We start from the raw sequence: 18,599 nt of genomic DNA on the forward strand, positions 1-18,599 counted from the left end.
AAATTAATATGGATGCTTCTCTTATGAAATATTATACTGTGGGAATTGGTGTTGTTATCATATATCATAAGGTACAATTTCTTTTGGCATTTGGAAAGCATATGAAATATTAGGATGCTGCTCATCTAGAGTTAGAAGCGGTCCTCTTGATTAGAGAACATAACCAAAGTTGGATGTTTCATTACAAGGGGATAATTATTGAAGGAGATAATTCTAATGTTATCAAGTGTCCTCAACATTCTATGAAGAAGGCGAAGTGGCAGCAAGATGATTTTTGGAATAAGGAGCTTTTATTCCAAAATGATTTCAATAATGTTATGTTTCATTATACCTCTAGAAACTGTAATAAAGTGATGGATTGTTATGCCACTTTAGCTTTAAGTAGTAGCTTTATTTTTGAGAGTTTTTCATTAGATTGTACTCCTTTGTTTTATTTGTTAAAGAAGGGATGTGATTGTTATTTTTTTTCTTAGTCGTTTGTATTAGCTTTTTATTATAATACAATTTGCAATCCTCTAAAAAAAAAAAAAAAAAAAAAAAACTTAACTCATCTTTAAAAGGGCTTGCAAGCACTTTTAGGGTCTCTAAACGCTTGAAAATTGCGTCCCAAACATTCGATTGAACTTGAAAACCAAGGTGATCACTCATATTGATAGGCAAGTGAACTACCTTAGCGCCAATTCCTTGAGTTTCATGAAGAATAGCCGATACTTAAGGGCATTGTCTATGTTTAACAAGATGGTCATGCACTCGAAGGTACCTAAATGATCGAAGGGGTGAGGTTTTCCTCAATATGACTCCAGGTGGGGCACTTAAAATTGAGAGAAGGCTTATCCTTGGCGATTCTCCTCGAAAAGGCATTGTATCTCTTGTTCCCCCTTCATAGCTCACCTAGTTGACGAGTTATACTACTCATCACTCGTTCAAGTGCAAGTGTGGCTAGCGATGGATGCAGAGGCAAGTGCCCTCTACGAATGTCACTAGTATGCTATCAAGTCTGATGTTCCTTTGGGCACATCTATAGCTTATGCTCTTCCCATATGGTTGCCTAAGGCCTACTTGATATCTTCAAGAACCACTCCATTCCCTGCAAATGCCAGCAAGTGGTGTACTCCGCAATTATCAATGTTTGTAGAGGGTTCCTGGTGAGGCTACTCGTCAAATAGAGTCCATCTTCTACTCGTTGGCATCAATCCACTCTCAATGCACCTAAGAGGATGTTGAATTCAAATTTATCTGGTGGATGATACCATACTTAACTAGCGAATGAGTCTAGTGGGATTAGGAACCTATGAGTGAGGATGAAGAAGAAAGAATGCAAAAAAATGGATTAACAGATTATTCACCATCGTAGACAAAAGTACAAGAATATTCAGAGTTGAAGATCTTTAGAAAGTTAGAGTCCGAGGCCCAGAATGCATCCTTTCACTATTCCTTATCATCTCATATTTATATGTTTTGTGGGCTACATGAAAGGTTATGCAGAAAAACATAAGCTACTTATAGATACTTGTACAATGATACACACTGATCTAGGACACATAACACCCTTTGATTGGTTCTAGGAGGGTGAAGTCAACGGTCTAGTGAATCGTTTGTGTTTGAACAAGCTAAGGAGGCATGCAAATGTGCGGGGAGTCCTGAGAGGAGGCGGACATTTAGACAAAGAATCTTTTGTACCCTAGTGTCACCTTGATGAAAGCAAGCTGAGGTGTATAAATGGGGACGTTGAGTTCCTGTGGGCTCCGAAAATTCGGCCCCGGCATCACCGCCGCGCATTTTTCGTTTTTATTTTCGGCGAGGGAGTTTTAATGAACTAAGTTCTGGGGTAAATTTTGGAAGGCAAATGGATTTGTAGATAAGACACTACCTAGAGATTTAGCCCTCATTTTGCGAGGACTTTATGATCTGAGTTCTGTTTTCCTATAGGCGCAAGCCCCTATAGTTAATTACCCCTCCCGATCACGAGAGAGAACTTTCAATTAAGGCTAGTCGTCAATCAGATACGTATAGAATACGCGTTATCTGGCATATAGTAGCAGCAATGGATCTGGATTTGAAAACTGGATTTGGATTTGAGAATTTGGAGAGTTTGATATTTAAAATAGAAATTTCACCATCTTGCACTTAAAGCGGATGGTGGGGGAATGGATGATGGGCCCGATCAAGATCTCATGGTTCCGTCGTCCCGGGCCATCGTGGTTCCTGGTCTACTTAGTCAGAGGAGGTAGTCGACCCAACCTAACAGAAGGATCCTTGTCGGCAGCCATGGGTTGCTTCGTCCAAGGGGACCTTGTAGACCGGGGTTGGATGTTTGTCTAAGGGGAAAATTTGAATCCACTTTAGCTGACAGAGGGCTTCGTTCCCTATCGATCATATCCTATTGATTCATATCTCAAGGATTTTATGCCAATAAGGAGCGTATTAGCTCTGGCCATAACCGGTATATCGTGGTGCCATTTGGCGGCAAAAACCACTCGGTTCAGAGGGCCCCGAGTCGTCATAACCGTTTATCCTGCGGCGCCATTTAGCGGCAGGCCGCCGGTTAAAGAACACATATCACGTCCTTACTGGCAGGAGATTGTTTTGAGAATGGATCCTAGTGATATTTTCGACTAGACATTTGGCCCTTTGTGAGCTGAAATTTATTTGAATTTGTCCACCCCGACAGACTGTTGCGGAGGGTGGATGGATTTTGCTTTGAGTGATTGATGGTTTGATTTCGAATTTAAATATCTTAGAATTTTGGGATTTATTGGGAGGCATTTGAAAATATTTGTGAACCCCTCCGGTTGAGATAAGCAATCAACACGGCCATCATCGGGGTGTTTGGGGTCATTTCTCTTTATTTGATTAGACCTTGTCGACTCGACCAAGCTATTGATCGAGGATCGGGTTTCTTGTAAGCTTTGTGCCTTTGTTTAGTGAATTCTTCTGATTTTAGGCCTTGAAGGCCGAATATGAAAGCATTAAAATAAATATTCCGATCACATTCGTGACCGTATATTTATCTGAGAGTTTGAACCCTGTCTACTCCTATTCACTTGCTTAAAAGGATCGGGTTTCGTAGGCTTCATGCCTTTTGTTTAGTGAATTCTTTTGATTGCAGGCCTTGAAGGCCTAATATGAGTGTATTGAAACAAATACATCGATCCCCACAACCATGTATTTGTTTGAAGGTTCGAACCCTGTCGACTTCTATTGATCCATATAGAAGGATCAGGCTCGAACTAGAATTAACTTATCGACCCGCGCAGCAACCCTAGGCATCACGTGTGTACCAATAACACGCTCGCTAGAGCCCAAGCGGGTTACGATTGAATTCACCCCTTTGTGTACCTATATGTATACAATACTACGGTGCACTTGTGTAAGGGTACTTTGAAATATTTTGTAGTTGTGCAGGTAACATCCATTTGAGTGCGCACAACTTTTCATTTGAGGGCTTGTACACACCTTCTGTCAGCTAGCACGAGTATTGCGGATCCGGTGGCGTGTGTCTTGATGTTGACTCCCCTTTCTCAATCACCGGGGAAGGATCTTTCTAGACTTTGGAGTCAAAGACTGCTGATTTGGATAGAACCCCTTTTAAGATCTTCGGCGTAGCGAACTCGTTATTTTCGGTGTTTGTGGATGTCGGGATTGTTTTCTTCTCGAGTATAGGACTAAGAAGAGGCTTGGGAACACAAGGAAGTTTGGTTCTAATTTGTTCAAATTTCCTTTCTGATTCTGCCAGGGAGTGTACTTTTTCATACACCGGGTTGCCTTTGTACCCGACGTGCTTGTAGATCTTGATCACCACTATCGTAGGTGATATTCATACTTGTGTCCACAGGGATTCATTGTTCTTTTAATACATTGTTATCCACAAGTATACATTTGCAGGGGACCGCTGTATCCACTACGACCTCCTGAAAATGTTTGCAGGAGATTCATTCTTTCGGCATCATATTCACCTTTTCACCAATCTCGGGTGGGTTGATTGTACTTGTTTGACCTCGTAGGGATCGTCGTAGGAGATACTTGTACTTGTGCCCACAATGATTCGTAATGCTTACGATATGCCCACTGTTGTTATCTACAAGCGGCTCGCATTTATTTGTAAGGATCCGTTGTGTTTGCTACGAGCTCTACGAATGTTCGTAGGAGGCCCATTATTGCCTACACCATGCCCACCTGTCGCCAATCTCAGGAGGGATTTGTCGGGTTGCATTTGTTTGTAGGAAGGCGGATCCTCCATCATTGGTCTCCCGTATCGCCATCTCAATCAACAAGCAATTGTAAGGGTTGTCGTAGGAGTTCGTTGCATTGAGGTCTTGTAATGTGCTTTATGTCACTTTTGACCGTACGAGTGCTCTTATAATTTGAATTTTCTCGTGTATGATCCGAGTTTTGTTCTTTGCATATGTTTGAGTCCGGATTAAGTCTCATTTAGACACGGGTTCATCGAGTCTACAACTCCCACTTGATGTTTAGCACGAATTCAAGAACGGATTCAAGTTCTTTGGCCGGATCAAGTGCAATTCTTATCTGGATTCCTTGTTCCCCTCTTGATTTTTGACTCCATTCAAGCTCAAGTTTTGGTTCAATTCGAGTACTCGTTCAAGTTCAAATTGATTGTCCAGGGTCCTTTGAAGTTCTTTGCAAGTTCATTTTCTTGTTCAAATGATTTGAATTTGAGTTCAATTTGGTTTTATTTTATGTTTTGTTCAGGCCCTCCGCTTGTGTTCAATTAAGTTTGGCGGTTTATAAGTCCACAGTTCATGTTCATCTGAGTGCAGTTTCTTGTTCTTTTATGTCCCAAACTTGCTCATATATAGGCCAAAATTCTGTTCAAGTCCACCGTGTCTTCAGTCTGAATTTCGGCAGCCTCCCGGCGTCTCCCCCGTTTAGAGGCAAAAACCAAGAGGCAACCTTCCCCTCGACGCTACGTGAGCGCTTCAGGTAGATGTCAAAAGTGACACCGCGGTCGCACATGTATTTTTTTATCCCCGTCCGCTACTTGAGCGTTTAAGGGTGTTTTGTTTATTATAAGAAGAAAACTCGTTAGAAATAAGCACGAATTTCCCCCCTCTGCACCACGTGGGCGTTCGAGGATACTTATATAAAAATAAAGAACACATTTTTTTATCCCCTTCGCCGCAAGCGTCGCACCGGTTTCCCACCCTAAACGCTACTTGAGCGCCTCGGGGGTTTGCCGGCTCATTGCAAGCTTTGAAGAGGGATTCTTAAATCGTCGCGAGCATCGCACCGATTTCCCACCCTAAACACTACGTGAGCGCCTCGGGGGTTTGCCAGCCCATTACAAGCATCTAGGCGATTTTCGCCTCGTCGTAGGCGTCGCACTAGCTTCCCTCCCTACAACGCCAGGTGGGCGCCTAGGGGGTTTGCTAGTTCGTCGCGAACGTCGAGGAGAAAATCTAAGTTTAGGGAATATACCTTCAAGACCGGCGGTGGAGGCTCGGATGTAGAGGTAGGAGAAGGCACGAGCATTCTTCTTTTATTAATTATAATTAATATCAATTAATTATAATTAATTAAGAAATTATTTTTAATTAATTATTTATAATTAACTAAAGGTAATTCTAATTAAAGTTAATTATAATTAATTAGATTAATTATAACAACTTAATTAAAATTAAGTGTAATTAATTATAACATATATAATTAATTAAAAATAACTATTATAATTAATTAAAATTAATTAAAATAATTATAATTAAATATAAAATATCACTTTACTTTTTTTTTTGTTTTTACGGGATTAGGCCGAAGAAGCGTGCGGTAGGGAGAAAGTTACCTACACAGCAGCGAGCTCCCCTTGTGGCTTCCGCTCAAAATGTTGAAACTTTCGGTCCGACAGACAGGGCAAGCCGTCGAAGGAGCAGAGTCGTACGGAGGAGGCGACGGGAGGGGTGAGGTCGGACAGTGGCAGAGGTAAGAACTTCAATCTCTCTCTCTCTCTCTCTCTCTGCTCGAGAGCTCCAGGGGATCTGGCCGAAGGAGCACTGGACGAGAGATGGAGGGGAATTGATCAGGCTTGAGGGAAAGCAACGATTGCAGCGAGCGGCCTCTCCCTTGCTTCCGATCAAAATGTCGTAACCTCAGATTCAACAGGAAGGGAAAGTCGTAGAAGGAGCGAGGTCGGGAAAAATGAGAGAGGGCGAGAGCGTGAGCGGAGGCCTTCGGCCTCGTTCCCTTTGTCCCTTTTTAACGACGAGCTCGAGTCGTGCGCACGACGTGGGGAGAAGTGACGTCGATATGGTCTGGACGTGCGAACGACGTGCGAGATCGTGGCTTCAACGTGCGATGGCAGAGGGTGTGGATTTGATTTTCCTCTCTCTCTTTTTTTTATGTTACAGGTCAACAGTTCCCAAGCTTGACGTGGATTGTATCTAAGTGAGTGAAGGGTTTCTGACTTTCTGAAGTAGGTGATTTCCTATAAGCAAGTTCAGCGAGCTCAAGAAGTGAGATCTTTGACTGAGATAAATGAGATATGCTTTTCTAACAAGTAGCCTTCTGGTTGCCAAACATAGGGAGAGTGACGACCCTTGAGAAAAGTCCTCTATTAATCATGGGCGAGTCCTTTAAGGTAACTGCTCTTGAGAAGGAAGAACTTTATCACAACCTGGTCACAACATGTGAGGGTACCTAAAAAGGAGATAAGGGATGCACAAAGATCATATAGTAGATCTCAATATGTAATGTCTCCACTAGGTGTAAATGAATCAACTAAAGCTAGAGTTAGCCTCTTCTTGAACTTATATTTAATTAATTAATCAAGTTCAATCTCAAGATTGAGCTGACTTTTATTACTTCAAGCTTACGTACTATTAAAAAGAGATAATGATACCCTTATGATGAACCATGGCAATAAAATTAATAAACAAATGACAACTTGGAGAAAAAAAAAAAGAGAAATGACAAGAGGAAATAACAAGCTTCTTAGAGATTTTTCCAAACTTTATCCATAATCCCTTAATTTCTAATAATCATAAAACTCAACATAGCATAAAAATAGTATAGGTAAATTGTTTACCTTGATTACTACCATCTTTCCGGTACTTACAAATCATTGAACCAATTGTATCAACAATAACTATTTGTCACCATTTCCTAAAATAACATTAACCAAGGATTCTTTATTATACTATTTATTTTTCTCTCGTTGAAATGGGAAAAAAACCTTTGTTGTAATTTTTTAATAGAAATTGTCTTGCATTAATTTTCATTAAAATTTTAAATTTCAATTAACTCTTTTAAAAAACTATCTTCTCGCACTTTTTTTTTTTTTTTTTTTAAAGTTCTGTCATCTCATCAAACAGAAATGTAAACCGTATTGTATGAAAATCATTTAATTGCATAGCCAGAAAAATATAGAACGACAGTAAAGCATATTAGTTCATTATTCTGCAGTCTAAACATCAAAAATGCATGATAAAACTTATTTTGCATATTATTGATATTATGTTTTTTCTATATAGAGGGCATAAGAATAAAAGTTGACAGCAATGGATGTCAAACATCCGTAGATCACAATAAAATATAAAAGCCAGCAATAATACCTGACACTGGGCAAACCTGATGTTGTTCATTATGATGATTAGCCGTATCCTGGACAAGCTGTCAGCCAAAATTCGAACAGCAAGAAGCTCTAAAAAGTTCTGCAATGCACGGAATTGGATTTCTGAATCCTCAGCCTCATAATCAGCAAACCATAACACTGAATTAACTTCTTTCCATGGGATATCGCCTTTAGTTTCAATGATAGATTGACAAGGTTGTCTGACATTCCATAGTACCCTGACACCAGTAGGAAAAGCACTTATGCATGAAGAATCTGGATGTGCAGTCGTAGCAATTATCTTGTTTGGACTAAATTGTGAAAGATTTGATGTAAAATGCAAATTTTTATCGTTGAACACAAGCACACAACCATCAGCAGTTGAAGGCAGAAGTTTTAGAAACGAATAAGAAGTAATTTCATCTTCTTGAAAACAGCCACTGGATGCAGTACCCGATAAAATCCTGGGGCCATAATCATGCAAAAAGAAACAGGAATCTCCATAACGACATCCCTGTTTGATAAAAATTAGTCAGCGGTAATGCATAATTCATAAATCAGCATAGATACAGTAATAAAAATGATTAAAGGTTCACATTCTTCTCCATGAAACGATTTGCAAATATGTTCAGCAAATGAATGACTCCAACTAAATAAACAAGTTATATTATATTTTACATAGCCTACCAATTAAATAAACAAGTTATAATGTTATCTTATCTTTTAAATAGTCTTACACAAATTATGATAAAACTGCAAAACATTATCGCTACTTTTCATATAGAGAATACCACAAACAACTGGAGTTGGTGGTCGAACATCCCATCCCTCACTATTGTTATTATCCGAGTCACTAAATCACTCTAATGAATAGATAACGGAGAATACCACAGACAAGAAAATAAAATTTGGGTTATTTCGGGTGCAAAGGGAAGAGAGAGAAGCTCCACAATTCAAGGAATGATTTGGAAAGGGAGTTTGAAGATTTCGGGTGCAAATATTGGAGATGGTAGAAGGTGGCCGGTCATCTATGGATGACCGGAACACCAAATCCATTTTATCTACTGCGAGTCCAATTATGTTGGATTCAAAAGGTAGATTATCCTTCAAACGCATCTCCCCTCACAATCTTCGTGTTTTGGAATCTCCTCTTGTTCTCAAAGAGGGAGGCTTGTTGGCTAAACATAAGCCATTGTCGGATTCAAGTAAAGGGAAAGAGGTAATTTCAGCTTCTTACAAGTTACTTAAATCTCCTTTACCGGTTTCTTTTTTTGGAGCAAATGACAAAGAAGCTTCTTCTTCAAGGACCAGTTTTGTTGATATTTTGAAGAATGACAAGGAGATTGACAAGGCTAATGTCAATATCAATAATCCAAATATTTCTTCAAATTTTGATAATTCTAAGGAGTGGACTAAAAAACCACACATTAAAATTAATTGGAATAAAAATCTTGATGAGATTGAAGAGTTAAACATTGTTAAACTGGATGTGGATAAGGAAAAATCCAATATTCAAGTTTTGAGTAAATCTTTGGTTGTTAAAATTCTTGGGAAAAATTTATCTTTATCTAAATGTGCCATTGAGTTAAGAAAGCAATGGAAGAAATTTGGAGGATTCCATTTAACCATTCTTGGCCTAGATTGGTTACTTTGTTCATTTCAATCTCATTAAGCCATGGAAGAAGTCTTTAATGGAGGTCCATGGTTTGTAAGGGGCTTTGCAGTTGGATTAGACAAATGGTCTCCTAACTTCTCTCCTAATTCATTGGAAGGTATTTCATGTCCGATCTGGGTTCGTCTTCCTCACTTACCACTTCACTGCTGGGATGAGTCCAATATCACTAGAATTGTCTCTAGAATTGGGACTCCATTACTATTAAATGGTAATATGTTTAGGTGGGGAAGAAGAGAATTTTCTAGAGCCTGCATTCTAGTTAATTTGAACTCTAAACTCCCTTCTGGAATATGGGTTGAAGGGTTGCATGGTAGATTTTTTCAAAAGTTTGAATACGAAAATCTTTCATCGCTTTGTTTTAAATGTGGGAGAATAGGGCATATTGATTCAGTTTGTCCTAATATTGAGGAAATCCCTTCCATCTCAAATCATAATGATAATCTTTATGGTCCTTGGATGCAAGTTAAATTCAAAAACAAGAAGAGATCAATGAGAAATCAATTGAAATCCAGAATTTTTTCAGCAGCAGAAAAATCTGGAATGGGTTGTAGAAGTGAAGAAACTGTTCTTGCTGAACCAGAAGAATTGGCAGATTGGAACAAGATCAAAATGATGTCCGATCCAGTGGAAGTTGCAGATCAAATTGAAGAAAATGCTGGATTCAATTTAGGAGATGAAGTGGCGATTAACCAGAAATTGAAAATCAGCATAGATTCTCAGGATTCAATTTTGAATCTAATTCGTTTAAGCTTTGGCTGATGAGGATAATATGGGTGCTGGTTTGTTAGGAGAATACAGTGCTGATCAAAATTCAAATAATAAGGTTGATGAGATGGCTTTCTCTCCAACTAACTCAGCTCTCATTAAGGCCGAAAAGAAGGATGAAAAGGAGCTGAAGCCGGTTTCTTCTCCAACAAATCCAGCTGGCCATATGCTGGAGGACGGTCTAATTGAAGGAAATAACGAATCTACTGTTATTTCAGAGGATAATCAGAAGGTTGTTGGGAATTTGGAAATTCAAATTCCACAAATGATGGAGGCGGTTAAGGAGAAATCTGAGAAGCAGATTTCAGATTCAACTCCTATTAAGACAGCAAATATTTCTGAAATGTTTGTTAATGTTGATGAAACAAAAGATGGCTTTTCTAAAACCATTTCTCCTAATTCATCAACCAGTTTAAAGTTCAAAAGAACTGTCTTATTGAAGAATAAAAAAGTCTCTTCTTTGGAGCTTGGTTCTTCAAATTCTAAACACAAGCTGTTCAAAGAACTACAAGATCTTGGACCGGTGAAAGAACTACCTAGAAGAAAGTTTGCTAATCACAAAGAGAAGAACGGTTTGAGATGTTCTTCTTCCCTTTTATCTCACTAAAAATGCAAAAAGTTTCTCCCGTGGATAACAACATAACAGAGATATACTTGAAGAAGGAGCTTATGATCATAAAGTTTGGCGAACTAATACCAAACTTTTGGAATTTATTTTTGAATTGTAATTTTCTTCTTAGCTGTTATTTCCTTTTTTTTACTTTTAATTTGTTATTTTAAACTTTGTCTAAATGATTATGAGATCTTTACTAATTCTTATTTTCTAACTGGATGAGAACTCAGGGATACTAATCAACCCTTGGGTTGTCTTAAATTTTGGTATCCCCTGCATCTCAACAGTTTCAAAATAGGAGATAGTGGATTTCATTTCATTTATAAAAAGTTTAAATTAACATATTTAGTTTTAATAAGGTCCCTTTTTCTTATTGAAAAATTGAAAAATGGATCATTAGCTTTTATTACCTAGATTGTATTAGGTTGTCTTCTCTTTTATTTTAATGCAATTTTTGCATTTCTTCAAAAAAAAAAAAAAAAGAATAGATAACGGAGTCGATAATTGAACATCCCCATCCTCAAGGATAAGATAAATAAATAATTTTCTTTTTTGTGAGAAATGTGGTTAAATCATTACACTAAACTTCCAAGATGGGTTGGTAACAACCACAATCTAAGATACTTGAGGAGCAAGTTCAAATTGATGATCCAAATTATTGGCCAAATCATTGGATAATTACTCATCCAATCAAAGATTGTTCTATATTCAAAGATTAATTGAAAAAGAAATTCACATCACAGCTCTGCTAAAATAGTTATGTATTTTCTAGTTCAAATTTTCATAAATCAAATTAGGGTGCAAATAAGATAGTACACAAAAATTTAGCACATTTTAACCAAGGATTTTATAATCTGATTTCAAGTTTCCCATAAGCACAAACCTATATGAGTAATTAATCCTCTTGTTAATGAGAGAATTTTTGATTAAGACTAGTTATTAAAAATAAATGCTTAATGCATAATAGCAACAATTTTTAGTTTAAAATGGAGAAATTTATCATCGTAAATTTAAAGTGAATAGTGAGAGAAAATGATAATGATCGTGATCATGATTCTATGGTTTAGTTGCCCCAAATTGTCTGATCCCTTATATGTTCAGTAGGCGGAGGTAGTTGATCAAACCTAACTAAAGGATCACTATTGACAGTTACTAATTTTATCATCCAAGAAAACTTTGTAGACTCGAGATAAATGTTCGAATAAGAGGATGAATTTAAGCCGCTATTTTAGACGATGGCTCCTATGACGGTTGTATTATTTATGAGAAAAGATAAAGATATGATACATGCATAACAAAGAAGTCATGAACGAAATGATTAAATAGAATTACTTAATGATTTAAATCAAGCTTGCATATTATTCCTGATACCTTGTGTAACTATAATTTAGAAGAATTACTTAATAAGTTATCTTATGACTTATCCTTTTCATGGAAAAATATTTTCAGGTATAATTCGATAAACTAAAATGAGCAAAAGAGAAGAAAATGTATATTGTAAGATAGGCGCAGCAAGAAATGTATTTATAATATTTAATTTTGTTTCAAATTTTAAGGATTTAGTGGCTCTTTTAATTTATTGGTGATAGATTTAGCAAATAAAAATTTAATCACTACCCAGACATTTCGCCCTTATTTTGGGAGGACTTTAGATCTGAGTTCTGGTTTCCTATAGGCGCAAGCCCCTGTAGTTAATCATCCCTCCTGATCACGAGAGAGAACTTTCGATTAAGGCTAGTCGTCGATTAGATACATAATATGTATCTAACACATAGTAGCAACGTGGGTTTAGTTGTTCAAATTTAATATTTAAAATTGTAAATGTACCATCTTGTACTAAAGAGGATGGTGGGGGAATGGTGATGATGGACCCGATCAAAATCCCTTAGTTTCATCATCCCAGACCATCATGGTGGCTGGTCCACTTAGCGAGAGGACGTAGTCGACCAAACCTAACAGAGGGATCCTTGTTAGCAGCCATGGGTTGCGTCATTCAAGGGTACCTTGTAGACCTAAGGTGGATGTTTGTCTAAGAGAACAAATTTGAATCTACCTTAGCTAACAGATGGTTTTGTACCCTATCGACCATATCACATTGATTCATATCTCAAGGATTTAATGTCATTGGGGGCATACAGGCTATAGTCATGACCGTAATTTAGTGATGCCATTTGGCGACAAACCACCATATTCAAAGGGCTCGAAAGTAGTGCTTTCCCTTGGAGATGGAAAATTCGTCCACCCGGTTTCATCAATTTGCAAATTCTTCCCCGCTAATTAAAAGAATGAAATTGACTGATATCATGACGATACTAGGTAGTATAGATATCATTATGGGAGAAGTTGATCGTTGAAATGATAATTGATACGACAGAAGTACAAACTATTCATTCTTTTTATAGATTAGAATCCTTAAAAGAAGTCTATGGATTCATATGGATTTTTGTCCCCATTTTCATCCTTGTCTTAGGAATCACAATGGGTATTAGTCATTGTGTGGTTAGAAAGAAAGATATCTGCAGCAATACAACAACGTATATACACTGTGCATTCTCTATCACCCTTAGTAGTGATCTGCAGAATGCATAGCGAATTTAACAGCACTGCTTGTCGATATTTGCATTCTAATTCGCTTGAAAACCTTCAACATTTATAGGGTCCTTGTAGCTTGTCTGTAAATCAACTAAGGAAACATGATATGCCATTTTAACTTCATCACTCATGGGAAAAGTACATATGGAGGCTGTTATATTCATTGTGCATCTTATATATTCTGTCCATGAATAAATCATGGCATACATTACACTTATCTTGCCTTCCATTGTTGTATGCAAAGAGTCACCATATTCTCCAGAATTTTTGTTGATCATTACTTGAATCTTTTGTTGTCCTTTGAAGACGACTAATGGCTTATATAGTGAACTCGCTTATTGACGTTTGCATTCCAACCAATGTAAGGGCTCCTTGATATTTCATTAAGGCTTTGTGTTATTGGTTGCAAACATATTAATGCACTTTCAATTTAATTTTCACTTGCGCGATTAATTTTGTTATTTTGCAATATTACAAGTTTTGTTTTAGAGGTTAGGTCCTTTTCCCAGTAATTATGAGTTTGGTCCCCTGTTGTTCATATTGTTCAATTTTAGGGAAACTCGAAGAGTCATAGTTTACCCGCCGCGTCAAAAAAAAACATGCACAATCAATGTCGGGTGACACTACGACCATAGTCTACAATCCTACAACACCAAGAAGGGCGTGCCAAGGTCTTCAAGGGGTACCTGTGTGAAAACACTATTTTTTTCCTGCAGGCACACAAGGGTACATAATTTGTTTACCCTGCTACACTAAGAAAAGCGTGCATAAGGCTTGTCTGCCTCAACGTAAGCACTGCACCGGGTTCCCTCTCACCACGCTAAAAAAATGTGCATAGGAGATCCCCCGACGTGCTGCAACTGCCGTAAACGAGACTTTCGAGTATTTTGAATTTGTGGGACTATTATACCAACGCGACGAGATGCCAACAACGGCGATGTTGATTTGCAAAAATACATGAATACATATTTACCATTTTTTTTTATTTTCCCCTCTCTTTCCTTTCTCCCTCTCTTATTTTTCTTCCTTTTCTCTCTTTTTTCCTCTTTTCTCCTTTTTTGTGCTCTCTTTTTTGTCAACAATAATAGTGATATAAACAACTAATATTATTGGTTAATAATATAAATAATAACATTAATTATGTTAATTAATGACAACAATTAGCACTAATAATAATAATAACAATTATTATAAAAATAAATAAGATTTCATAAAATAATGAAAATAAAAAACTTACTGTTTTGGGAATATAGGGGATGGGGAGAGAGCTGCTCTTCCTTTCATTCTAGAGAGAGTAAAAGATGTAGGGAGGTGGCTTGGGCTGCCACTATTGGAGATGTGGAAGCAGGTGTTTCCTCGTGTGAAGGGACATTGGCTAGAGAGTTAAATGGGCTGATTTTTTGGGCTGAAGGATTGTATAAAAAAAGGATGTTTGGGTAGTAGAGTAGGTGTGGATATAGAAGCGAGGGATAGGTCGTGAATTTCTAATCAAGATCTGATGGTTTTCATGACAGAGAGGGGGCCTGTAGGTGCTGGATCGTGTGGACGAGAGGTAGGGATCGGCTTATAGACAGGAAAAGGCTATCTCGGTTGTGCTTGTGGTCGGATGAAGTAGAGGTTGGTACATTGGGTAGGCTCGGTTGTCCATTGTGGAAAGAGGAGGCGAGGTATGGGGGTCAATCGCAGACAAAAGCTACAAGAGTTGGAGGTCGGGACGCTCGACCTTGGCTGGGATCGGGTAGAGCTGTGGTCCACGGCTTGAGGGAGTTGTGAGGGATGGGTTGGGTTAGGCTGAGGCGGGTCGAAGGAGAAGATGGACTACTTGCAATTTGAAGTGAAGCAGGTCTTGGAAGATGCGATTGATGGGATCGGGGAGAAATCAGGGCAAGCAGTTGGTTTGGGTCGTGTGATTAGAGGAGACAACCTGTGTGCTGGCTTTGAATAAGGATAAGGCGACAGGGCGAGAGGTAGGAGGTGGAACAAGGGGCGGTTTGCTTGTGTGCAGAGGAAGAGGTGTCAGGTAGGGGGGTGAGAGCAAGCAAGGCAGCAGTTCAGAAGGCAGCTCCTTTGCATAGAAAAGATAACGGAACCAAACACCCCATTTCGTTCTCTGAATTTATGAACAGGAGTGGAGTTCGCTCGAGGAAAACTAAGCATAAATCTCCTCGCAGAAGTCTTAGCGGAATTTGTTGCGGGATTTGCGGAGATCTGATCGAGCAGTCGCAATTAATATGAGGTATATTATTGCTGATTTGAGTTAATTTGATTTTGATGATTTTTTTATTTTAATTTATTATTATTATTATTATTATTATTATTATTATTATTATTATTATAGCGATGAAATGAGCCAGCCACACAAAAATGTCACGATTTGAGTGCAACCTACTCGATTTGCGCGCAATCTCATCGAAACTCCAGCTGATTTTCGTTGGGTAAAATTGTGGTCTATTTTGGGTATTGCCGACAATCTAGACACAATGGAAAATTTTGTTTTGCGATCAGGCGTTATTTGGGCAACATCGAGTGTCAATTTCCATGATTTGCGCATTCAATGCCTCAGAATGCGTGCTAATTTTGACACGCAATTTTCTTTGGCCAAACTTGTAGTTGATCTTGAGTATTGTCGACGTTCTAATCGCAACGGTGCAGTCCGTTTTTCTATCGGACGTCATTTAGGCAACATCGTGCGTCAATTTCCTTGATTTGCGCATTGTTGCCTCGGAATTCATGTTGATTTAACCGTGCGATTTTAGTTGAACAAATTGACAGTCATTCTTGTGACGTTCCGGACAACGGCGAAATTCGTTTTTGCAATCGGACATCGTTTGGGTGACAATGCACTTTAATTTTGTGTCAGTCATCTCATTGGACCGATCTTGCACTATTTAACTGCGAGAAGCCCCCTCATAAGTGAATTTGACATCCTAACTGCAGCAGTGGAGTCCGTTCAATCGAAGGATGTTTGACCCTTCAAGTGACGTGTCACGTTGATGCGTGCGTTGCTTAATTTGTCGATTTTCTCCCACCTTTTGTGTGGTTTGTTGTGTAGGGGTCAAGAAGAGTCAGTCAACAATTCCCAATGTTTTCTTCGGACGATCCCAACCACTAAGAAAAGTTTGGAGCTCATCATTCCCTTCGAGCACCATCTTTGGATATAGATTGGAATTGATTGACTACTTTCCTTTTCTTTATAAGCATGTGTGGTCATTGAGAGACACTCATATAGTAAAGAAGTCACAAAGTAATGAATCATATCATCCCAAGGGGCATAAATGATAGTAGGCATTTATGTTCCAGTATAAAAATCAATATTGAGCAGACTAGACACGTGCACACACTTTTATGTTCTTTTGAATTCTTAATAGAGTAGGGCTTGTATTAACCAAAAGGATAAAATATGGTTCACTCTACATTCTCAAAAGACAAAAATTCATATAGTTTGAATATATCAAAGATTTCCCCTACCCAGCAAGGGGCATTGAGTGGAATTTATTCTATTAAGGGTAATCAAGTTTTTCATTAACACAATTCTCCATGGTTAACTACATCTTGAAAAAGTATCAAAGAAATACTCTCAATTAAGAATGCTCATTCTTCTTCCTTGGGGTTTAGTACATAAAAGGTTTTTCAATGGTTTCCCATTCCAATAAAAAAGCCACAAGTAACTACTCATCATGCAAAGGGCCATATAAACAAGCACGCTGAGGTCAACACAATGGATAAAAAATCACACAAGATAAGAATATCATGCATAGTAGCTGAGCATGTGAAGGAGTGTCATCCAATGATGTGAATACGTGGATCTCATAGTCTCTAAAGAATTTGAACTCACCCATCGATGAAAATTATGATACAATGTAGATATTACCAGTCTCAATCCTAAATCTAAAGGTGACTAAATGTACCAACAATATACGACCTACGACCTAATCTAATACAAATTCTTTATATGACCTAAAACTTGAAACCCCACTAAGGCTTAAGGATGCCCATGACCTAGACTTATACTATTGTATGGAAAACATGAGCATCTAGATCCAACCTAGTCACATAAAATCATGACATCTAGTTTCTACGCAAATGCAAGATAGGGTAGATGTGATAAAAAGAAAAAGCCTTACAACCTTGCCAATAAACCAAAGGAAGCTTAATCATAAATGGACATGAAATGCACATGCAAATATGATTTAGTAACATAATTTTAAGTGAGTTGCCAAAAATAAATATAATATAATGACTCGTTGGGGTTATATGCATGCATGTATTAATTTAAGGTTTTAACTTGACTTTGAAAATTATACCTACAATGAAAAAGGCAATCAAACAAATGCCAATTGCATACACATGACCCACTGAAGGGGTTGTCATAAAAAGCTATAAGTGACCCTTTTAGGCATGGGTACCTGCAACGAAAGATCAATTTATTTCTTTCTTAATAGTAAACTAGTTTTGGGTCGATATACTGTTGACGAATATTTTTGCATCAACTCGACCCCGATCTAACCCGACTAGGCTCGATCACGCTCGATCAACCCAATTGATCATCGTCGAGGTGAAATTGATCCAAATTAAGCCTCAATTTAATTAAATTAAATTAAATTAATTTAATTTAAATCAATCAATTTAAATCGAACCCCGTCGAGCGTCGTCGAGCCCAATTCGACACAATTCGGCGCCGTTTCGAGTTCAATTTCATGAAATTAAATTGATTGAACCCAATCGGACCCTAACCAACCCAAATCGATCCAAGTCGGGTTCGATTCGAGCTCAATTTCAACCCTAACTAATGAGATCATAAGCTAATTAGATTTCTAAAATTAGATTTCTTGATCTAGGGCTAAGATTGGATAACAAATCACAACCAATTTCAATTCAATTGGGCAGAAAATCTACTCAAGTAGATTTTCCCTCGTTACACGAAACGAGGCGAGGAGAAGCGACGTTTGGGCGGCTCCCTGCAGGTGTCCCTAAGAGAATGAACGAGAGAGTGGGGAGCCGCATTCGGCTCCCTTTTCTCATTTCCGTCCCGACTCAGAGAGGAGAGAAAGAGTTCCAGGCGGAACACCCAGTCCACGCGAAAGCCCCCGTTCGCACAACCTTCGCCCCATTCGCGCTCCATCTTGCGTGCAGAACTCTTGTCCGATCCCGCCAGGGTCTTCGGCCGAAACTCCAGGAGGTGTCGGCTTCTTCCCTGCTGCCCGTCGCCCTTCTTCCAGCGAGCCAAAACCGTAGGTGTGCAGCTCTCTTAAGTGAAGGAGGAAGTGGAGTTGAGAATTTGAGCCCTTCTTCTCACTCCAAGGAAGCAAATCAAAAGTTGAGACAGCCATTCACTTCCTTTCTCAAAGATCAACATAGTTAGTGACTTTTTCTTCCTTCCTCTCTCAACT

At 38.4% G+C, this 18,599-nt stretch overlaps 1 protein-coding gene across 8 annotated transcripts in view; it reads right to left on the reverse strand.

Annotated features, from left to right (window-relative positions):
* The window catches only part of LOC110110088 (zinc finger CCCH domain-containing protein 4), a gene marked incomplete at its 5' end in the record, with an annotated part of 128,511 nt that overhangs the window by 27,576 nt on the left and 82,336 nt on the right, over positions 1-18,599 (reverse strand). For 4 of the 8 annotated variants that reach the window (XR_003699595.1, XR_003699596.1, XR_003699594.1 and 1 more), the window contains 2 exon segments: positions 7,566-7,803; positions 8,018-8,078. Coding sequence is in view for 1 of the 8 variants with exons in the window: in XM_020841396.1 (XP_020697055.1) it covers positions 7,566-8,078 (513 nt within the window). 8 annotated transcript variants of the gene reach the window in all.

The sequence above is a fragment of the Dendrobium catenatum genome, unplaced genomic scaffold (assembly GCF_001605985.2).
Source record: "Dendrobium catenatum unplaced genomic scaffold, ASM160598v2 original_scaffold_88210, whole genome shotgun sequence".
Classification (NCBI taxonomy): Eukaryota; Viridiplantae; Streptophyta; class Magnoliopsida; order Asparagales; family Orchidaceae; genus Dendrobium; species Dendrobium catenatum.